The sequence below is a fragment of the Myotis nattereri genome (genome assembly GCF_964212035.1).
Source record: "Myotis nattereri genome assembly, chromosome: 7".
Taxonomy (NCBI): domain Eukaryota; kingdom Metazoa; phylum Chordata; class Mammalia; order Chiroptera; family Vespertilionidae; genus Myotis; species Myotis nattereri.
This window is the reverse complement of record NC_138082.1, coordinates 89,976,181-90,000,427: the sequence shown is the minus strand read 5'-3', so window position 1 is coordinate 90,000,427 and position 24,247 is coordinate 89,976,181. Positions and strand designations below refer to the sequence as shown.

The following is a 24,247-nucleotide window of genomic DNA, read 5'->3' as shown; positions in this document are numbered from 1 at the left end:
GTGTGGAAAGTGGTCGATAGAGTGGAGCAGTAGCCATGTGTTCTCTGGGTATCATGTTCCCATTTGTCCTCAGAGAGGACCTGCGTGTGGGAAGCATGTGAAGCAAGGGGGCATCGCAGGCTGCTGGTGGCAGAGGGGAATGAACTGCTGCCACCATTCCATAGAGAAGCTGTCACTACCTGCTGACACTGAAGGTATTTCCTATGATCAAAGCATTTACTCCCAAGTACATATTTGAGAAAATCCAAGAGATAGGTACAAGATTGTATAGTTTGTGCTGATAAAAAATCAGAATTAATCTGTAGATTAAAAAGAATAATCAATTGATATGTTGTGGTGTCCACATAAAATGAAATATAATACAGCAGTTAAAATGAAAGAATTCAGACTACACGTATCCAAATGTATAAACTTCAAAAATATAATGTTGTGTAAATTGCAAGTTGCAAAATGAAATATGCCATTTATATATTGGTTAAAGGCAATCAAAACAATACTATACATTTCTTAGGAATGTAAATATGTATGGTAAAGGTATAAAAACATGATCTATAGGAATTTTAAAAAGTTTACTTCTAGTTATGATGAGAAATCAATGGGATCAGTCAAGAATGCAAATTACACTTGCAATATATTTTTCTTTTGAAATGTGTGAGTGTTAAAGAACATATAAAGCAAGATAATGGTTCATTTTTTTCTTCTATATTCTCTAATATGATTAAACTGGCCATATACTTGTTTTTAATCCTGGAATCCTCAAAGGCGGGGGTTAGGGTAGCAGCCCTGGAGGCCCTCAGTAAGAGAAGAAAGCCCTAGAGCTGGCCTTTGAATCCGGCTCCTCCTCCAGGCCCTGCCAACAGGACAGTTCTTGCACCACCTCAGCTTCCAAGTCTGGTGAGTCACAACCTCAGGGCATGGCCTTTCTCCCACAACTGAAGCTTGTCCTGGGGAAGTCTTCCCCTTGCTCTAGAGCAGTGGTTCTCAACCTTCCTAACGCCGCGACCCTTTAATACAGTTCCTCATGTTGTGGTGACCCCCAACCATAAAATTATTTTCGTTGCTACTTCATAACTGTAATTTTGCTACTGTTATGAATCGTCATGTAAATATCTGATATGCAGGATGTGTCTTCATTATTACAAATTGAACATAATTAAAGCATAGTGATTAATCACAAAAACAATATGTAATTATATATGTGTTTTCCGATGGTCTTAGGCGACCCCTGTGAAAGGGTTGTTCGACCCCCAAAGGGGTCGCGACCCACAGGTTGAGAACCGCTGCTTTAGACTCTAGTAACTAACATAATTACTCTCCTTTAGAAACTTAGAGATAAGAGGGCCATTCACTTAATCTGTTGGAGGACCCTTGGAATCTTTCTCTAATAAAATAAAGTGTCGCTAATCCAATCGTCATTCAACTGTCTTTACTATTCCAGGAGGTGAGTCCTGCTGTAATCAAACCACAGGCCCTGTGGGGGCCCTGTAGCAGGGCCTGAGACCCAGCGGCCCGGGCTGGCCTGCTGCCCGCAGCTGAGGACCAGGCTCAGCGTTGCTCCAGCAAATGCGCCTGCACTTCTGCTGCTGCCTGAAATGGGGGGGGGGGGGGGTGGGGGGGGGGCGGGGAACCGCATCTTCCTCTGAAGTGATTCTACCCCAACTAGATTGCAATCTCCACACAGGAGAAATCACTGCGGTCCCTCATTTTGTTAGCTTTTGACGGCTGGCAGCTTCCAATAAAAGCAAAATAAGTTGATTTATGATAAAGCAGGAGAGTCACCAGATGTAAACTAGAAGCCAAAGACAGACCCTCCAGGGAGCCTGTAGGAAGAAACCGAAACTATGTCCCCCCTTTTGGAACTTTAATCGCTCCCGCGGAGCCCTCAGCTGTGAAATCTTATGAGCCAATCGGGACCCAGCCACCTCTCACCCTTAACAGACCCAATTGCTCCTCCGCCTCTCGGGCGCCAGCGAACCACCGGGCTCCGGACCCCAAAGCTCGGCGCGCCACGCAGCACCTGCCGGACCCCGTCCCCGCAGCCAGGGGCGCCGGAGGGAGGGCGCGCGGGCGCGGGCGGTGTTAACCCCGTAGTCAGACCTCGCAGCGCCGCCCGCGCCGCCCGCCTCCCCCAGCAGGGAGACACGCAGGGATAATGTCGCTTCCGCAGGCCCCCGCCCCCGCCCTCCCCTCAGTTCTTCGCAAATCTGTCCACAGGATTTTACTTCTTGTTAATGCGTTCGTCTTCCAATTCCTTTCAGTATCCCTTCAGCAGCCTTCTCCCAAAACCCGGTTTACAGCTCAGCGCCTGCACTCAGCCCCGCATTTGGGGGGCGGGGAGACAGAGGTTCCCTTCCACTTCCCTACCCCTTCCAGTCCCCTTCTGCCCCCGCCGCCGGCGGCAGCGAGCGCTCGGCAACGTCCTCCCATCCCTCCCCCCCCCCGCCCCCCGCCCCCGCTACCCCCGGCATTGAGCGCTCGGCAGCACCCCCGGATCCCCCCGCCGCCCCGGCACGGAGCGCTCCGCGGCGCCCCCCGATTCCCCCCCGCGGCCCCCGCCGCCGCCCCCTGGCACGAACGCTCCGCGGCGCCCCCATCCTCCCTCGGCCCCAGCCCCTGCCGCCCGGCACCGAGCGCGGGGAGCGCGGAGAGGCAGGAGCGGGCCCGCAGACGCGCCCAGCCGGGCGAGCGCGGAGCGAGGGGCGGGCCGGGCGGGGGCGGCGCCGCGCAGCCGGCGCGCCTATAAGGAGCTGTCCGGCGGCGGGTGCTGATTGCAGCTCCGCATCCAGCGAGCGGGCGCCTGTGGTTGCAGCCGGGTTTGGCGCTGCTTCCCGGGCAGGCGAGGAGGATCGGCGGCCAGGCCGGAGAGCTCCGCCAGCGGCAGTCGCGGGGACTGTAGCGCCAGCCTCAGCGCCGGGAAGACCGGCTCCGGGTTGGGTCGAGCGTCCGGGCGCGGGATGGACTGAAGCCGCGGTGCCTCTCCGAGGGGGTGGGTGGGTAGGGGTCACGGTGCGGAGAGAAGCGCACGGGAAGGAGGCGCCGGCGAATTCGGGGTTCCGCTGGAAGAGAGCGCTTCGCCGGGGCCATGGATTCTGGACCCCTGCTGCTGAGCATTTTCACTTTGCTCTTCTCCGGCTTGTGGCGTCCGGGATTAACAGCGACAAATTGTAAGTGTCCCTCCCGAGCCGGGGTGGTGGGGAGATGGGAAGCGCTACCATTTGGACTGACCAGCGTGCTCAATTGTGTCTGCTCTGAGCAGAGGGGAGGGGAAATGCTGGTTAGTGTGGTTCCATCACTCTTCCCATCCCAAAAGTTAGCGGAGCTCGAACGACCCGGCCCCCTGGATTTTCTGCCCTCTCCCCAACCGCAAAGTTCAGGGAGAAGGGAGGGGTCTGTGCCCTCACCGCCCGCGGGCCCCGCGTTCCAGCCCCGGGTCGATCGGGTCGTCGCCGCCAGGGCTGCTCCCGGGAAGGCCCGGGTTCAGGTTGTCTGCGCCGCCGGGCTGAGCTCGGGGATAGAGAGTCTCCCGGCCACCGCGCCTGGTGGCCGCAGCTTCCTCTGCGAATGCGGCTGCCCAGGGCTTGCAGGGTGCTCCCAAGACCTGGCTCTCAGCTCTCTGCTAGGCAGAAGGCGCCGGTTGGGGTGTCTTGCAACCAATGGACATCGGTTTACGAGGACAGGGAGTTTGGCCTAAGAGTCATGGCCCGGTGTAGGTGTAGTCAAACCACAAGATCAATGGCTGTCCCTGTTTCAGAGGAAGCCCTCTGATGCACACCCCACCCCAATCCTTGTGCCAAATGACACACCAGGAGTGCGCACTGAAGGTACACACTGTTCTCCAGGCTCTAACCTCCGCAAGTGCCGAGCATTTAATTTAATAGGCAGGAAGGCTGGACACCTGGGGATCCGCCACCTGCACTGTGTATTTAAAGAACTCAGTTTGTCAAAGTTGAATACATCTCTAGAACCATCAGAGGTTTCAGCTCAATTGCTCAGCTGCCTCTCTAGGCAGAGAAGGGGAAGTTTTCCAGCTCTGGAAACTCCTAAATGAGAACGAATGCCATTAAGCCATCTGTGTTTTTCCAACGACGGTTCACCAAGGTTCTTCAATTTTCTGGGCTTGCTTCTCTATCTGCTGACCCCACTGGAACCTCAGACACGTTTACTCATACGTTCTAATACTATTGCTTGTAATCGGAACCATTTCTGAAAGTAAGACAACGCCATACCATGAGTCCCTCTTCTTCACTCCCACCCTCTTAGGTCTGAGAAGGCCTTGAGTGAGACACTCAAGGGAAGAGACTTCGACAATTGTTATTTACTGAAAACTCTCCAAAGCGGAGCCAGTGTTTTTATCTGTCTTTGGAAATTGTAGACATTCAGAATCTATAGCTAGTGGTAATGCTTTCTAAAGGCTTTATTAAAGTTTGAATTCTAAAGCAGTGCTGACGAGGTCATCCTCTCTAAAAGGGAGGTCCTATGGGCTTTAGATTAGAAATTGTTTCAGAGAACAGGTAAGGACAGGCTATAATCTAATTTTTATTCTCCTCCTCCTCCTCCTCCTCCTCCTCCTCCTCCTCCTCCTCCTCCTTCTCCTCCTCCTCCACCTACCCCTGGTTTTCCTTCTTTTCCTTCTTTTAAGTGGAATTGTTCCCATGATGCTTTAGAGAAACATCTAAATCCTTTAGTAGGAGGAAGTTAGGCATGGTGCTGAGCTATCTCTCTACCTCCGGGAACACTAGAGGTCAGTATTGTCCCGACAATGTAAAGGTGCCGCCGAGAAATACGTTTTCCTTGGGCACATTCACCTCTGAAAATAGTGAATATTCTAAAGACACACAAAGATGGAGTGAGCAGTAGTGGTGAAACAGGTAGAATGTACTCTATAGGAATGTGATTTGGGCTTTATTGCATAGTCCGTTTTCTTAAGAGGAAGGAAAAATATAAATCCTTGAATGGCATTTTCTGTAAATTAATTGAATGATGGTTAATATGTTATAATAACAATTATAAAAGTATGATGGTATTAATTTAAGGCTCATCATTATCATTACTAATGCAGCAATAAAGCTTATTCTGATATTTAAAATAAAACTTTGTGATAATGAGCTTTAATATTTTGTCACTGACAGTTTAATTTCCTTATTTCCAATCAACACTTCAATTGAATGCACCCTGCTTGCTAAATACTTTAGGGTCAGTGTTCTTAAAAAATAATGGTGAATGTCTTTGTTATGCTGAACAAAATGGATTAAGTGAACAATAGTCTAGCAGCAGAAAATTACTTCTGAACTCAGTACCTCTTGGTTGGCTTCAGATTTGTGATGCAGAACCTCTGAGGAAACATAGAAAAGAGCTCTCTACAGTTCTCCCAGACCTCGACCGTCCTGCTCTTCACCCATCAAATACAGGGCTTTCATTTTCTAGCCATTCCAACCAGTTAACACGCACATGCATATGTTGAACAACAGTCCATTTGTACAAGTATATAAATTATTTTAATAAATTCTTTTTTTCAAGTTTATTCCTTCTATATTTTGAAATAATATTTCATGTCATTTGTGACAGTAGCCTTGAAAATGGATTAATTATCCAAAGTGCTTCATGGTGTCTGTGTGCTTGTGAACTTTTTTCAAGTAAAATCAACTTTTGTTTCCATTCTTTAATAATAATTTATTGTTGTTGCTATTGTTGTGTGCGTGTGTGTGTGTGTGTGTGTGTGTGTACTTTTCTCATAATCTTACCAAATTTGGGCACTTATCTGCAGGGGGAAAATGAATGCTTACCCAATTATATATTTTATACATTTCTAATTAAATAAAATTTAAATAAAGTTGGGTTAGAAGGCCACTACAGTACAGATATTATGAATTTGTGCAGAGAATATAATTATCAACCAGTAATAAAAACTCTGAAAATTCCCCCATTCCAGATTTTCAGGATATTAAATAACTACAGCACATTCTTTGGATTTACCCTGAGGGGATTAGTTAATTTCATATGTAGATATGATAGGCCAGTGTCAAATGAAAAACCTTTTTACATATAAAATCAACTCATTTGACACAGACACAAAAACAATGTAACCTAATAGTTAATTAAAGTGAAACCAGGATTTTGAAACACCATGGAGTTCTAGCCCTAGTTATGCCACAGCTAAGATGTCAAATGCCCATCAGGTTATGCAACCTTCCTGTGCTCACATGCTTGGGTATAAAATAGTAATTGAGATGTGTATCCTATACAGATCAGCTGCTTAATATTTTACTGAGGATATTCTTCAAATATTAGATATGTTGAAAGAACATTATGATGGGAGAACTTGAATTCTGAAGATAAGATAAGTGCATGGGATAACAGTGTCACTATTCACTTTTTTTTTTTTTTAACAATACTCAGATGTTATGTGATTATAAAGACCCTTAATTTTCATCAGTAAGTATCTTATCTGTTTGTTGTTACATATTAGGTTAACACAGATAATAACCTTGGAAGAGAAACACGAAACTCTTTATCCTAGCCCTCCATCATAGAACTTCATCTAAAATATACAAGGATGCCAATCATGTTCATAGAGACCTTCAAATAAATGATGCATTGTAGCTTCAGTTATCTGATATTGATGCACCGGCCCCATCGATAGGTAATATTACAGACAAGCAAAGGTTAGGTTGATTTCTCTCATCAGGAAAGTGTTTGCAGTATACTTTTTGTGGTATTATAGTCAGCAAAAGTGAAAGAAGTATATAGTGCTCATTTAGAAGAGTCCTAAAGATTTTCCCATGGTTGAATGGCCTTAATTTTGACCATCCATTTGAATTCTCTTTTCTTTCTATTCACATAGCCTCTATCTCCAAACCAGATTCCTGTTTACACTATTGGAAATTTTAAAGGAAATACTAGACTAGCAATTTTCACACGAGGGCACAGAATTATGAGATAATTTATATCCATAGGAATATGCTCCCCCTCCCTTATTCTCAAGCGAGTGAATGAATGTTCTCTAAATTGCAATTTTTCATTTTTCCTTCTTCACTTTGCCCTTTTTTTCTGTAGTGGGATCCAGTTTTCCTTTATAACATTGCTTTATTTTTCAGTGGCTGTTTGTTACAAAACAAAATAATGTGATATATTGTTTGAAATACTTCTAAAAACCTTTAGAATGTGATCAAAACGTCTTAGCTTATATGGCAGAAATCTGTTGAAATATGGCTTTTATACATGAGCTAATTATCCTTGTCATATAAGAAAGCAGGGGGAGGGTCTAGTTACCTGAAAGACCAGAATAGCCACTCGCTCAGTAGGACTTTATATTGAATCTTCAATGTACTGGTTTGGAGCCAATAATGGCATTTTTAATGCAGAAGGGAAGCTGTCTTCATTCATCAGCGCTCTGACACTGTCTGGCTGGTGTCCTTGTGAAGGTTATGAACGTATCCTAATGTTCTTGATGTATTAAATAAAGAAGTTGGATCAAATTATTATTAAGGACCTATCTCATCATAATGTATTCTTGCCTGCTGATGTTGCCTACTGGTCATTCCATTTGGATACTTCAGAAATAATTGTACTCAAAATTGTTAAGCAATTTTATTTATAACAACAGCATAATAGGGTTTTAATTTCTACTAACTGCTTTGTACTTTGTGTCTCTCATTTCATATGCTAAGTCCACATAATTTGGCCAGGCAACACTACTATGTAGACTTTATTAAATTCACTTTACAGATGAGTACATTTAAGGTTAATAGAAGTTAATAATTTCTCCAGGATCATAAAGTTAAGCAATGAAAAAAATCAGGATCTGGAACTATATCTATCTATCCCACCAACCACACTCTTTACAAGATATTAAATGGGTTCCCATGAAGTTAAGCTCTGTGTGAGCATCTGTGGAAAGTGCCTCGGGATTCCTGGATTAGTCTCTGTAGCTCTATCCTCAGCAAAGGGCATGGAGGTCCAGTTTCCACCAGAGCCAACTCTTAAGTCATTCCTTAAAGAAGTATCCAAACATTTGCAATCTATACCTAACGCAAGTAGCCAAGTGTTACAATGATGAGAGATAAGAGGCCTCACATCTGACATGTACCAGATGCTTTATTATTTATAAATTTCTATAAAAATGTGATAAGGAAACAGCATAAACTTGATAAAGACTTGTGACCACACACATACATACACACACACTCACTCACACCACAATGCCTGAAAGGTACCACTATAGACATCATGCCTTGTCAGTTTATAGATGTCAGACCAAACAGCACTGCCTAAAACTAGACTTCATCGTGACCACTTCTTGTACATCCCCAAATTTCTAACTTTATGGAACTCTTTCACACTCCACAAATGAGCCATGTTGTCTCACATCTCCTCACATCATTTATTTGCATAACTTGTCTGCTTAGTTTATAACACCCTTTCCCATTTTTTATCTTCTTTAACTTTCTCACAACTCTACACACACACACACACACACACACACACACACACACACACTTTCCCCAGGCTGGGTCAATTGCCCTTACATATTACTACTAGAGGCCCATTGCATGAAGAGATTCGTGCAATAGGCCCTCCATTCCCCTGGCTGCTGGCAGACACCGGTTTTCCTCTGGCACCCAGGACCCAGGCCTTTGCTCCGGATGGAGCCTACAGTCTTTGCTCTGCCACTTCGCCCCTACATATGCAAATTAACCTCCATCTTTGTTGGGTTAATTTGCATACTCTCCTGATTGGCTGGTGAGCATAGCAGAGAGATGGTTACTTTACATGTTTGTCTATTATTAGGTAAGATTATATTTTTATGGCACTTTTTAAAATCTTTGTCTCCCTAATTAAATGGTAAGTTCCCTGGTAATTATATTTTATTTTAATGTCTGTATTCAAACTAAAACATTGGACAAATGAATAGATGAGGTAATAAATGAATGGTCTCCAACTAAAAAAAAAAATATTTCTAAATTAAAATAATTCTATGGTTTATAGCTAGAATTTTTAAATGTTTTTGTTTTATATTTATTTTTTAAACTGACAAGCATTATCTGCTATTATTTTGGAGATAACAAGGAGTAATTAGCATATGGGACTGTTGGTGAAAGAGCAGACTCAGCTCAGATCTTTCTATTGGCTGTGCAAGCTGATTAAGAATGCTGCACTCACAGGAGCCTGCCTTTGCCATGACAGGGTTCTACTGCCTGTCAAGTGGTCGTTGGTTCCTTCTGTATCCATCTGAGCTCAGTACAAAGTTTGAGCTAATTTTATTAATAAGTTTTTTTAGTATTTTTGCAAATTTAATGAATGTTCTTACAAATATACATATATATTTTCTTCATAGTCCAGGCTTCAGTATAAAAAGGTACTATTTAATTGGGTTTTAGTCATAAATCACTGGACAGACCTTTTTTTGCCTACAACATAACCCAAATAACATTATTCTTAGTTTCCAATGTCATCTCATCAAACTGTGGTGGGGGAAGATTTAAGTGCTATTGGTTTGCGTGTTACTCATTTGAATAAATGAGTCCTTACTAAAGGTTTTCTTTCCACAACTCAAGGTTGTGGTTTCTTTCAAAAAGTAACCTGGAAAAATAAAGATGACTAAGAAGATATAGTCCATGTCCTCAAGGAAATTTGAATATGGGCAGCCAGAAAAACAATTTTTTTAACATGTCAAAGTGATACATGCTGTAACAAAGTTAATCACAAGATGTAATGTAAGGTGTTTGGGTCATCAAGGCAAGCTCTCTGAGGGGAATGAAAATTAATAAAAGACTTAAATAAAGTCAGACTTCACTGGCTGGAGAAACGCTGAGATTATTATAGGCTTTCTGTGCAAAAGTATGAGAGGTGTGCTCTAGTGACTCTGTAGGAGTGGCTCAGAGGCAGAGGGACAGAAGAAGAAACCATAGGGAAGTGTTGGGCTCTTACGTGTTTACTATTAAAGCTATGGAGAGTCATTGAAAGATTTTGTACATCTAATTAGATTTACAAATTCAGATTTCCATTTTTTTAAAAACATCACTGTGAAGAATGGACTAGAATGAGCCAAGACTAATAGTAAGAAAACTAGTTAAGAAATTATTACAATAACTCATATGATAATTAATAAGGGCCAAAAGAAGGAAGTTTCAGAATATGCAAAGTTTGCAAAGAATCAGAAAGAAAATAATGGCCAAGTTAATTCAAAACATGGAAGTGGATGAGCTAGTACAGTCACAAAAGGCACAGATTGGTGGTTAAAATGCATTCTACAGCTGCTTGCATTGTTTTTGACAAATGAGGCCTCTAGATGCTGAGAGAGGTGCTCTGTTCTCTGAAATGAACCTCTTCTCTGGGAATACCAAATGACCAGATTCTCAGTGTGGTATATTTCAGATTTGCATGACACCGTATAGCATATGCTGTCTGTATCTATCATCTTGATGCATCTCCCAGTCTGTAAATTATGCTGGGTTTTGTCAGCAGCGTGAGAACGAGTCATTAAAGAATGTGCAATTAAACCTCCGCATCCCCCTTCTCATTCTGCCTCTGGCAGGGGGTGAACCGGGATCATTACTACCATCTCTGGTTCCTCAGTTGAAACAGGAACTAGGGGACTTGGGAGTGCCACATTGATTCTCTGTCATTGGTGTTTAATTTGCATAAATTCCATGTCACTACTTTTCTAATGTCTTTTGTACATATTCTTGGGGTTGATTAATGCCATCTGTTCACAGGATCAGCTGAATTGATTGAGTTTTAAAGGATGACAACAGTAACGTTGAAGATAGAAAGTGAAGGGAAATGCCAAAACACCAATCATGATGTATATTATTTTTAACTATCCACCTTTGGAAGCAGAAATATTCCTCTGAAGACACTCTAAAGAAACTTGCCTAACAGACAGATGCTTGTAGGTGTTAATCTAGGCTACTGTTTACTTAATTTAGATATTCTCTCCCTCCCTTTATTCCTTCCTCTCCCACTCCTCTCTGTCATGGGGCCATGCATTTGGGTGTTACTTCTGGCTTTCCTCTGAGCTCCTGAATGTGATAAAATATGAGAGGAGGGGAGAAAGTCTGTTGGATCCAGGGCTGCCTTGTGAAACTCTGTAGGCACAATCACCAACCCTGAAACCTCCCAACAAAGCCTATTCTGAGGGCAGGCGAGGGCAGGCCTTACAGGGTCTGCCATCCCGGGCCCTGGGACAGCCCATCTGATATAGTATCCCCAGTCATCTGTCCCCAAACAACTCTCTGCTAACTCCATTAGCCCCCTGAAGCTGCAGATATGGGGGAAAGCCATTTAATTCATAGAGATAAGCATTACCACATAGAGCCCTATGGGGATAGAAAATATAGGAATGTAAATCTATATTGAACTCTACTTGACTGAGAGAAACACACCTTTTGCCAAAGAAAGGTTTATAGAAGAGAAAATACTGGGTATCTGAAGATGGGAAAGCATGTTTTGAGTTGAGGAAGAGCAAATAATAGAACATTCAGGATGTCCAAGAGGAAAGGCCTGCCTCTCCTCTCCTCTGGGAACAATGGGTAGATTCATATCCTATTCACTGTGGCTGGGTGTGAGCTGCAGGTTCTGGACAATCCATAATGGGAGGTGACGAGCTCTTACCCATTCACAGGAGGAAAGGAAACCCAAAAGCCTAAGTAGTGAGCAGAAATGGAGCTTTGTGGAGCAGCTGTGTGTAAGAAGTTCGCCCGGACCCACTCCAATCTGCGTGGAATCCACTGTGGTCACCTGGCACTGTGCTGTCACATCACAGTTTACCTTGGAGTGAAAGCTCTGCCAGGTGACAGGATTTGGGTCAGATTCTTCCAGATTAGAGACAGGCTGAGCTCACTAGGATATTAAAGGAGATTAATGCCTCTCATTGTACAACAATCAGTAACTTTTTGATACAATCAAAAGAAATGAAACCAGCAGATTGGAATGTTGGGATGTTGGAGAATAGATCAAGAAATGTGTCTCTTCTTGGGCAGGGTTTCTATCTGTGATGGAGCGGTAACTGACATGGTCTTATTTCACTCTTCACCTTAAGCCTGTGGACATTTGTTCTTCCCCCACTGCAAATTAACATTTGCCGAATGACTTGTTTTTATGCTTTTCTGGTAGAAGCTAAAGCTTTTCAAACTTTTCCATTGAAGTGCCACTCACCAGGAAAAAAAAAGTGCATAAGAGGCCAGGGGATTTAATATTTAAAATATCCCCCAGTGAGTATGTGCTGGCTTGGATGGCTAGGTAATTAACCAAAATTAAATAGGTAGAAGGTCACAGTGGGATTTTAATACATGTTCTCTGACTCCAAAATCCATACATTATTTTCACTCAAACTGTTGTTTCTTAAACCCAAAATTAAGGCTGAGCTATTCTTAAACTGGGAGGTGTTCAACTTTTCAGAGCCAGTCCTCTCCAATCTCTGGTGAAAAACGGCTTGTCAGTCACAGATTTCTCTTAGTGTTTAGGTAATTCTATTCTAACCTTGCAAGCAGTCCTTCACCCACACCTAGAAGTCCCTGTGGCAAAAGGTTTCTGTTAGTCTGACCACTGTAAAAGTCAATTGCATCATTCATTAAAGCTCCTGCCATCAACTCTTTAAGGCCAGGCTCTGTGCCTGCGACTAACGGCCTTGGATTTGATGATCTGTGCCCACCATTAGTGCGCCTGATCCGGTTTCATTCTCCCTAGGGACTATTTTCACTAAATGTCCTATTTTCATCATACATCATACCCCAACAGTCCAAGAATTTTAGATGGATGTGTGATATTTCTAAGTTGGTGTAAATGATGAAAACACTGTGAGTGATACTAGATCACAAGTTCAATGGCATTCAGTTCTGTTCTCCATCTCCGAGCTGCAGAGTTCAGCCCACACCCAGCCCATAACCCCCTTTCACCTGGTGGGAATAGATGGGGAGGGGTTAACAAGTCCATACCCAATACCAGTACTCTTCATCACACACCAGGTGCTTGGTAGAGGAGGACCGGCCTGGGTGTGAACTGCTTTCATCACAGACTGCTTGGGCATGCTTTGCTTTCTTCTCAGCTCTCCTGCACTTGCTCTTTTGACCTGCACTTGTTCTTTGGACCTGCACTATTGCTTGGCATTGTTGTGAGTTGTGTCTTTGTGTCTTTCTGCCTTCCTTTTCAGCTGTTTTCCTGTCTTAGTTTTCCAAGGCCGGGTGATTTGTCCTCCACCCTGTATCCTCACAGTCTTGACACTCTCCCTCTACCAATGCTGCTCTCAGAAAAGGACTTAGGGGACTCTGAAGTGGCTCACACTGAGGCGATTGATAAATGCTGGGTTCCAGCTCTTCAAAAGAATTAGTTTCAAGGAATAAGGCCTTAGTATTTAAACTTATTTTAGGAGCAGAACTTTTTGGTTTCCAAGATGAAATCATACACAGAATTTCAATATGTGAAGACAAAGATTCTGCTTTGAGGAAGAAGGGGCAAGGAGTGCAAAACCCTGGCCTCATCTGATCCTCACAGAAGGATGCATGAGGACATCCGCCTTGGTCCTCAGTACAGGCATCCCTCAGTGCACATTTCATGCACAAGCAATTAGGCACATGGAGGTTCCAGGAAAGGTGGGCTGGTGCCCTCGATGATCACCAACGCTTGGCTGCTGGCCTTCCCACCTGACTGTTTGCATCAGTCCGTTGAGATTATTAACATTTTTAATGTTACCTCTGCAAAGGTGCCTATTTTTAACCCTTTGGAAATCTGCTTTTTCTTGATGATATTTTATATAAATCTCAGGGCAAGAGAATGTTACTGACATTTGCTGACTTAAAAAAATAGTACCTTGTCAAAGAAACATCTCCTCATTTCCGTCTCCTTAGTTAATTAATAGTCAATAAATATTCTTATTTTTAAAGAAAAGTCATCTTGTGAATACCTTTATATATCCACTCCTGTCCAAGATATCCTCTTGGAACCTCCTCAGAAGAAGGGATTTCATGTTATCCATCAGTGAATGACAAAAAAATCACTTGATAAATTGGATTAAAGCATAGACCGGTAAAGGTAAGCCCCGGTGGAGAGATCAACCTTGGATCAGGGGGCAGTCTATGGACAACCACTGGATGTGGGCACGCAGGTCAGTGCTCCCTCAATAATCTCATGCCGATAAAGCCCATCTCTTGTGAGAGAAATGGAACTTGGCTTCCATCAGGAAGGCGCTCCCAGAGACCCTCATGATAATCAATGGGCTAGAAGTGGTGAAAATCTCAGATTAAATAAAATTGTTGCATGTCTGAATTCAGCCTTGGTTTCTAATTTTGACTGGACTATTAATTGCAGTCACAGGCTTGAATGTGTGCTTAGAGCACCATCCATTAGAAAATCCCATTGCATGTAGATTACAGAGCACTCACATATGAAAATAAATCCAAGTGAATGCCAGATGTTCTTGCCGTGTATTCTTGATGGAATTTCATATAATAAATAATGTAATATATGTATATGTGTGTGTATATATATATATATATATATATATATATATACACACACATATACACACACACACGTACACACGCACGCACACACGCACACATACACATACATGCAAATACTAGTACATTTGAGTTTCTTTTGGTTTCTTTCATGGTTAACATACCAGGTGGAATTTTACGTAGGTATATAGTCTACATGAACTGCTTTTGTTTTTTGTTACATGTCAAAATTTATTATTTCTCAAGGTCAATATTGATATACTAGAGGCCCATTGCATGAGGAGATTCATGCAATAGGCCTTCCTTCCCCTGGCTGCCAGCACTGGTTTTCCTCCGGCACCCAGGACCCAGGCCTTTGCTCTGGCCACAGCGGAGAAGCCAAGACTCTTCAGTCTTCAGTCGTCTTCAATCTTCACTCTGCACCTGCATATGCAAAGCAACTCATCTTTGTTGGGTTAATTTGGATACTCATCCTGATTGGCTGGTGGGCATAGCGGACTGACTCCAATTTGCATGTTTCTCTTTTATTCGTGTAGATTGATGTGGGTGTCACCTTTGTGAATATTTACTTCTCCAGATAACACATTGAAATGGGCACCTGGATGGGAATGAATATTTATTCGTTGGATGGGTTTTGCCAAAAGGATGGATAAATGCTGTTGGGAGGTGTGCTGCCACATTCCACTGTGGCTGCTCTGTTTTAGGGTGGCATTCAATATTCAGCCTTTGAATTTAGATTTACTGTGGTTATTTTTTTATGGTTTCCCCCCATGTGATTCTTTTATCTAATGGATAGAATGCAAAACTTTAAATATGTTCAGCTTGACATTTTAGTAACATAATCAGGAGATAATGGTACTTGAGCATTTGGGTAATACGTGTACATGAGATTAATGAACACCTTGCTTTGGAATTAATTAGGCAAAGATACCTGGTTCTGTTACTTGAGAAACACAAAACTTCTTCCAAAATGATCTAATTAAGGAATACAGGAAGAGACATAAAATTACAAAGTGGCTACTTAGGTTTTACGGTATTGATTTGTTATTTTGAAATAATATTATATTATGTCATGTGTTTTGGAGAAGTATGTGTGTGTATATTTAATGCTGCACCCTTCTTATTAACAAAAGTTAGTATCACATGTTTAGGCATCTTTGAACACATTAAAACAGTTTGAAATTATTTCTAAAAGTGTGAGTATACAATAGAAATATTTCATGATCTAATCAGCACTCCTTTATTAATTTTGAGTATGAATATATATATCTATATATAGATATAGATATTAAGTAAAGTTTTGGCTTAAAAGGTATAATTTTGATAGGTTCTGTATGCTATTATATATACATGGAATGTATATATGCTTTGCTAGGTAAATATTCACACATATTGTATTCATGGTAGTGTCCTTTATGAACAAGATGGACTTGTTTAGCTGTTACACCAGCAAATCTTTTCCAGTCATTAATGGCCTGATAAAAGGCCTGTACTTATGAAAAAATGCCATAATTAAGCACCGACTGTGGCTTAGTAGTCAGGGGAATAAAACATTGTGAAAATTCATTAGTAAAGTTAATCCAAGAAACATCTGAGCAAGTGAAATAAAAACAATTCAAGGGGAAAGTGTATAACTCTATTGATGTTCTCACCCTTGTTAATACATTATTTGGGGTAAAGATCTCTATCTTTTATGCACAAATATCATTTTTGTTGAAAAATTCAATTTGACTTATTGAGTTTCTATAGCTAAGTGTTTTGTAACTTCATTGTGTAAACAATACCATTTTGTATATGGTGAAATAAAAATTCCCCACTTGGCCGATGAGTCTCATGTTACACACCATCTAACTCTCACCCTAGATTAGAAACTAAAGCCAAGAGAGCACCTCTGCTTTGCTGCTGCTGCTGTGTGTGTGTGTGTGTGTGTGTGTGTGTGTGTGTGTGGTGTGTGTGTCTTAGGAAGGTTTGATTCCTAGTGAAAGCCAAAGACTTCTTTGAGAGTCCACTGTCCATGATATACATGTGTATGTACACACATGTCTCACACAGTACTCATATGCTCCCACTGTCAATTACTTAGTTGGTGTTTCTCTCATAACAGAAATTAAACCTGGTAGTATTAGATCTGTAGTTATCAATTAGAAGCCATTTTTCCCCAGGGGACATTTGGCAATATATGGAGACATTTTCAGTTGTCACAATAGGGAGTTTGCTACTGGCATCTAGTGAGTAGAAATCAGGGATGTTAGTGAGCATCCAGCAATGCACAGGAATGCATCACACAGCTGATAATTATCTAGCCCCATAGGACAGAATAGACAAGGTCTGATACACGGTTTAGATCTGTCATTCATGGATTTTCACATGTTAGTTGAAAAAAATAACCCACCATCCAAAAAAACAAACAAACCCTCTCTTCTAATGTCTAGTCCTGCACAAAGATCTGTATACTAGGAGAATAAATAAATAATGGTTCTGTCTGTGTGACTTTGTGCTTATTATTGCACATTTCTCCCATATAAGGATGATGATATCTGCCCTAAGTATGTACTTTTGTGATTAACAAATGAAACAAAGAATGTCTTTTGAGAAGCTGTACTCACATATTCATCTTAATTCACATTATTTAGAGAAGTAATGGCCTGGCTATAATGTTCCCATAGTCTTTAAAAAACAAGGGGTAACAGAGGCACAGTGTGAGCAGGGATCATCGGGACATATCCTGGACTGAGAACTGCAAGGATCAATTTTATACCATTTTTCAGTTTTTCTAGTTATCTTTTGGTTTAATTTTTAGCCTCATCTTGAAAACCATCTGGCCAGGCCACCTTTGGCACCAGCTGAAGTTCATGTGATAAGATAGCATTTTCTAACCATTTGCCATTTATTGTAGGACCCCTCTGGCATACCTATATATTTGAGAAGCTCTGGGATGAAACTAAAGGTGCCATAGCAGCCTATGTAACTGCTAAAGTGACATATGGGCATGGCTCAGGAAAGGCCATCAATCAATTAATTCAGATGACATATTGTACCTTATTTAGCAGCTCAAAGATCAGTTAGAAAGGATAGTAACTTTCACCTCTTATCTGGCCTAATCCAATCTTTAATTTTTAAAATCAATTAAAGCAGACATACAGCTTTTGATTTGCCTTTTCAATGGAAATGGGGTGGTTGGCCTTGGCCTCTACTGGACTTCTACTTTTTTGAAAAGGCAGGTTATAAATTCAGAGGCTGAAGAGTTGGGAAATGCAGACCTCTAGAGTTATTGTAGTCCAGCCGTGACCTGTAAAGCCTATGTAGATTTCCACATTCCCTAAGAGCATTCCAGGTAGGTGGCTGCTTAATCTTACTTCTTTCTCATAAGCACACACCCACAGGATGACTTAACAGGACAGTTAATGTTCCTACTCCACAACAACTATGACTACCAGAGTATCGTGCCTTTCATTGTACCCAGCTATCTCCAAGTAGCACCAAACCACTCCCCTGAGGTCTGCTCACGGGAACATCTCAAACCACAGTTTCTCCGTTTTTATCATGATTTTTCTGTATATACCTAAGGACAGTATCCACATTTCTCTTAGTGTTCTTATATGGTACTAGAGGCCTGGTGCATAAAATTTGTGCAGGGGGGGGGGGTGTCCCTCAGGCCAGCCTGCACCCTCTCCAATCTGGGACCCCTTGGGGGATGTCCGACTGCCGGTTTAGGCCCGATCCTGCAGGCAGTTGGACATCCCTCTCACAATCTGGGACTGCTGACTCCTAACCTCTTGCCTGCCTGCCTGCCTGCCTGATCACCCCCTAACCGCTTCTGCCTGCCAGTCTGATCGCCATCTAACTGCTCCTCTGCCAGCTTGATTGACGCCTAACTGCTCCACTGCTGACCTGATTGCCCCCAACTGCCCTCCCTGCCAGCCTGGTTGCCCCTATAACTGCCCTCCCCTGCTGGCCTGGTCACCCCCAATTGCCCTCCCCTGCAGGCCAGTCACCCCCAACTACCTCCCCTGCTGGCCCGATCCCCCCAACTGCCCTCCCCTGCTGGCCTGGTCACCTTCAACTGCCCTCCCCTGCTGGCCATCTTGTGGTGGCCATCTTGTGACAATGTGAGGGTGGCCATCTTGTGGCGACCATCTTGTGACGATGTCATGCAAGGGCGTTGCACGAGGGTGTGACACCACCTAAGCTTTTATTATATAGGATTCTTTTACTTTAAAAATGTTTTTTTTTATTGATTTTACAGAGAGAGAGAGAGAGAGAGAGAGAGAGAGTGAGAGAGAGAGAGAGAGAGAAATTACACACCCCTTACTAGGGATCAAGCCCACAACCAGGGCTTATTTCCTGACCAGGAATTGAGCCAGAGACCCTTCGGTGCATGGGTAGATGCTCAACCAGATGCGCTATACTGGTCAGGGCTATATTCTTTATCTTTATTTCTTCTAAGATACAACTCTTCATCTTTGGACTTCCCACCATCAAGTTCCCTTATTTTGTACATATTCTTTTCTGTCAATATTCTTTTCATAATAAAATGTCTAGAATATTGCACAAGCATTCCTTAGGTTTAGCTCTTACTGCCTGGGTGTCACAGTGTGTTGGCCATAAGGAGACCAGGGTTGCAGAGAAGATTCAGCTATGCTTCACAGCAACATAAACCTTCACATAGAAAATGAATCAAGCTAGAGAGCAATAGGAGATTATTATTATCCACAGGCTACTATTGTCTCTCCTTTTTCTCACTTATGATTTATTCTTAATTGGTCCTCAAATGATATAGATGTTTCTCCTCACTACTCAATAATATCTTGCAAAATGTTATCTTGAGGTATTCTCCTATATTGGGTGAACTGTAAACTCTCATCTTACCTCTATCTGTACAGATCTTCTCTTCATAATCTATTCTAGTATTCAATTCTTCAACCTTAATTAATTTTGTTATTCTGTAAACTCTGAAAGCCTACACAATATGCATTAAATTTTAAGCTCTTAATTGTGTACTGCCTTTTATAGGTCTCCATTTTTTTTCCATTAATAATTTGTCCAGGTTTACTTCAATGTGTGGAATTACATTTTATATAGTCTCTGTTTATAATAATAGCTACCATTATTGACTTCCTACTGTGTGCCAGACCTTATCATTAATATCCATTACTACTCATCTGCCACACAGCCCTGTGCAGTTAATATTTCTCAAGAAACTTCAGTTTGGAGAGGGTAAATAATTTGCCCAAATATATACAGCTATTATGCAGTTCTATGTAGTTGACTTGAGATCTAACCTGGGCTCTGATTCCAAAGCATTATGTTCTTTCCACTGAAGAGAGGATAATAGAGCCTGGCTAGGGGCTGAGCTCCTAGTATCATTCTGTTTGATTGGTGTCAATCACATTTATTTCACAAATATTTTTTTTTCAGGTTTCAAATTAGGAACTAATTTTAACTTTCCATGAAGTAACACATTCAACTTCTCAATATAAATCATGGCTACTTTCATAGTAGAAGAGAGAGTCCCACCAGCTTGAGGTTCCATGTTATGGAGTCGATGACTTATATTGGCTCATAGTCAATAGTCACCATCTGTGCTTTTACTCTTGCTTACATTTTTCAAAAAGCCCGATGGTTGCTTTAATATCCTCAGTAATATGATGCTGTAAATGATCATATTACTCAGGGTAACATTATCTCTGAACCCTTCTCAGCTGTAGCTTTAGCACCATCCACCAAGAAAGAAGCAATGATATTGAGGAAACACACAGAGACATACACACATACACACACACATGTGCTTATACACACACATCAAAAGAAAAGCCCATGTAGCCCTAACTGGTTTGGTTCAGTGGATAGAGCGTCGGCCTATGGACTGAAGGGTCCCAGGTTCGATTCCGGTCAAGGGCATGTACCTTGGTTGTGGGCACATCCCCAGTAGGAGGTGTGCAGGAGGAAGCTGATCGATGTTTCTCTCTCATCGATGTTTCTAACTCTCTATCCTACTCCCTTCCTCTCTGTAAAAAATCAATAAAATATATTAGAAAAAAAAGAAAAAAGAAAAGCCCATCTTTCCAGAGCACCAACATTCTCCATGGCCTAAGAAATGCACATTATTTTAATATTAAAGAACATACACAGTTGATTCCTGCATATCAGTTTTGTATCCTGCTACTTTATTGAATTCATTTAATTGTACTAATTTGAGTAGGTTCTTTAGGGTTTTCTATATATAGTTTCAAGCCACCTGCAAATAGTGCCAGTTTTACTTTTTTCTTTCCAATTTGGATATCTTTTTTCTTGTTTGATTGCCTTGGCTAAGATTTCCAATATTGTATTGAAAATGCAATGAGTTTAAAAGTGCTCCTTCATCTTCAATTTTTTTGGAATAGTTTGAGGAGAATAGGCATTAACTCTTTTTAATGTTTGGTAGAATTTCTCTGTGAGGTCATCTTGTTCTGGAATTTTTTTGTGTTGTGAGTTTTTTTTTTTTGTTTTTTTGTTTTTTTGTTGTTTTTTTTTATGACAACTTCAATTTCATTGCAAATAATCAGTCTGTTTGAATTCTCTTTCTTCCTGGTTTATTGAGGAAGTTTTATGCTTTTACAAATGTATTCATTTTTTCTAGCTTGGCATATTTGAGTTCAGTGTTCCTTAATGATCTGTTGTATTCCTGTGGGTTGTAATAGCTCCTCTTTCATGTCTGCTTTTCTTTATTTGGATTCTCTCTCTCATTTTCTTAAAAAGTCTTGATAGAGGTTTGCTAACTTTATTTTTCTTTTTAAATAATTAGCTATTTTTTTCTATTAAGCACAGATTTATTCTAGCAGAGAATATAAAATCTCATAAAATTTTCAAATAAAACATGAGATTTCAAACATGTCTCTGGCTTCAAAATGTGTACCCAGAAGCTCAAGGTTAGGATGTCTAGTCTTCTCTGACTTAGAGACTTCTCAGGAAAACCTTTGTAAAGTGTTTCCCTGAATCAATCACTATGGGCTCACATAAAGTTTTCTGGCTTGGCCTCCAATTGAAAATGTCTTTCTTCACATTTTTTAAAAGATTGAATTACTAGGTCATGCTACAGAATGTTACTAGACTGTATGTACAGAATGTTATAGTTGTGTGTGTCTTATCTCTCAGCACCTCTTAAACAAAGGCACTATGTAGGCAGCAACAGTAATAATACTTTCTTTTTATTTTAATACCAATTGTAGACCTATCTCCGCTGATGGCTTTCTGTGTTGGGAAAGTGGAATGCAATGAATTAGACAGAAGGACTGTTCCCCCACCCACCCCCACCTCCCCAGCCTTCTCACAGGAAGTCCTGAACAGTCTCTGCACTAGGACGCTTGGGGATTTTCATTTTGTGTTGCAGAACTGCTGTGAAATCCCTTAAACCACTCAAGCCACTTTGTATGTATGCACATTTGTGCATTCTTCTCTCTTTTTTAAAAAATATATTTTATTGATTTTTTACAGAGAGGAAGGGAGAGGGATAGAGAGTTAGAAACATCGATGAGAGAGAAACATCGATCAGCTGCCACTGCACATCCCCTACTAGGGATGTGCCCACAACCAAGGTACATGCCCTTGACCAGAATTGAACTTGGGACCCTTCAGTCTGCAGGCTGACGCTCTATCCACTGAGCCAAACCAGTTAGGGCTTGTGCATTGTTCTTGAATAAAGGTCTTATGTTTTACCTGGTTTGCAAAACATGACTATGACCCAGGAAAAATGAAGAGGAAAAAACAGTGAGAGCCTCATTACCCTGCATGTCCTCAGGAGAGGAGAAGACAACCTGACTCCCAATGCAGAGCAGTGCCTTTTACCTGAGTATGCATGAGCGGCTTGTTCTCCCCCAGATCCTCACTGGATGGGTGTGAGCTCTGGGGGATAGACTGGTGCAAGAAAGAGCCCCTCAAAGGGCAGAATTGTCTAGAATGTAAAAGGCAAGGACAGGAAAGGGAAACAACATTCACAATTTCTAGTAGCCAAATGTGTGCATCACAAAGAAGCTAGAATAATATGGATTAACATTTTTCATTACAAAGAACAGAGACTCAAAATAAATATTCAGAGTCTGTCCCCTTGTCCTTTGCAAAGCCTGCCCTGGCATCCCTTCACAGAAGAGAAAACGAGGGATGACAACAACCTAATATCTAGAATTTGCGAGTCTCTGAATAGCCACCTGAAATTAGTTGACCTCCCACTGAGGAACCACTGAATTTGAATCTTTTTTATTGCATCAGGAGAAAGATGGCTGAAAGGCCCTTTATTTCCTTCAAATGTCAGGTGCCCACAGCAATGAAAGAATCCCAATTCTACTAGGTCAGGCTCAGGATGATGTGCTAGAGAGAGTGAAAAACCACTTCCCAAGAGACAAAGCCTGCCCTGATGATCTTGGGGTCCTCTGAGTAATCCTGTGCCTTGTGCAGGGGACGCCAGGAAATGGGCGAGGTGTGCTGGAGAGGGAGATCTGCCCTGGGCCCACCTTTTTTATTAGGTTTATACTGTGATGGCCTTTAAAATCTCCAATGTAAGAGATTTCCTTTCTACTGTTCAGTACCCAGCATGGCCTAAGAATAGGATGCTTACCATGTGACAGCAATAAAAACAAGGGAATTACAAGAAAGGCCCAACATTTATGTAATACATTGTGGAGTGAAGCAATCCTGTTATTACTCTTGTTGGCATATAGCATCTTCATAACAACCCTGCATGGCTTCTGTGTGTTGAACTCCATGTTAATGTAAGAAAACATTCAAACCTGTAAAGAGTTTTTGTGACTTTATTTGAGCCAAACTGTTGATAGTTGCCAGGAAGCAGAATTTCAATAAATTGAGATAATGCTCTGGAGAATGGCAGTTTTTCACCTTGTTTTATACATTTCCATCAAAGGCAGAGACATAGGTGGGTTATATGAAATCCATTGGTGATCGATTAGGGAGGTGGGAGGAAGTGAAGTGGAGAAATCTCTGGGATTGGATAAAAAATAAAATGATAGACACATGCTTCTTTTACATAGGTGGGTACTGGATAGTTAATAGTCAACAATTAACACAATAACAGTAAGGGGATTTGGGTCTCCATCCTGGCATTCTGGCGCATTGATAGTACCCTGAGGGGTCCAGAAAAAAAGGAAGTTACAAGTTATCCTGACATTCCACAGGTGTGTTATCCTTGATGCAAAAAGACAATAGGCTCAGTAAAGATCCAAGTTGATCTTTGTCAGGAAGATACTGTCCTAGGATATAACTTGATCTCTAATTAAAATTTTTTTGTTTCAAACCATCCTTTGTGGTTACTTTAGATCTCTGAGTTTGCAAGACCGCCACACAGACCTTCCCTGAGTTAGTCAGGCTAGCATGTGGCCCCTTTTCATCCACACCTAATTTACAGAGAAGGAAAGAGAGACAAGAGGGAGACAGTCACTTGCCTAAGGTCACAGAGCTGGAAAGTGGAAATGTCAACACAGGCAGTCCGACATTAGGGCCCTCAATCTTCAGTCACAGGCAGCCATTATAATCCTCATGTGACAAAGGAGAGACTGTGCTGGGCCAGGTGAAGAACTCTGCAGGTTTGTCACAGCTACACACAGAGCTTGGGTTTGAGCTCGGGCTGTTTGACAGCACATGCCTTTTCCAATGCAGCATCTCTTCATATATCCTCATCCTGCATATCAGTGTGGGAATTCAGCTCATAAGGGACACTGCACCCTAATTCTGGTGCATGCACCCATCAATTAGAAAGGGTCAAGCTCAACTCCGTGGCTCATGCCACTGTCCTGGGCCTCAAT

The 24,247-nt window shown here is 41.9% G+C and overlaps 1 protein-coding gene across 1 annotated transcript in view; it reads left to right on the top strand.

The window, feature by feature from the left end:
* Positions 1 to 2,855: 2,855 nt before the first annotated feature.
* The window catches only part of CNTNAP5 (contactin associated protein family member 5), an 865,111-nt gene continuing 843,719 nt past the window's right edge, over positions 2,856 to 24,247 (top strand). The window contains 1 exon segment of the mRNA XM_081095918.1: positions 2,856 to 3,164. Coding sequence (XP_080952044.1) covers positions 3,083 to 3,164 — 82 coding nt within the window. The 5' untranslated portion in view covers positions 2,856 to 3,082.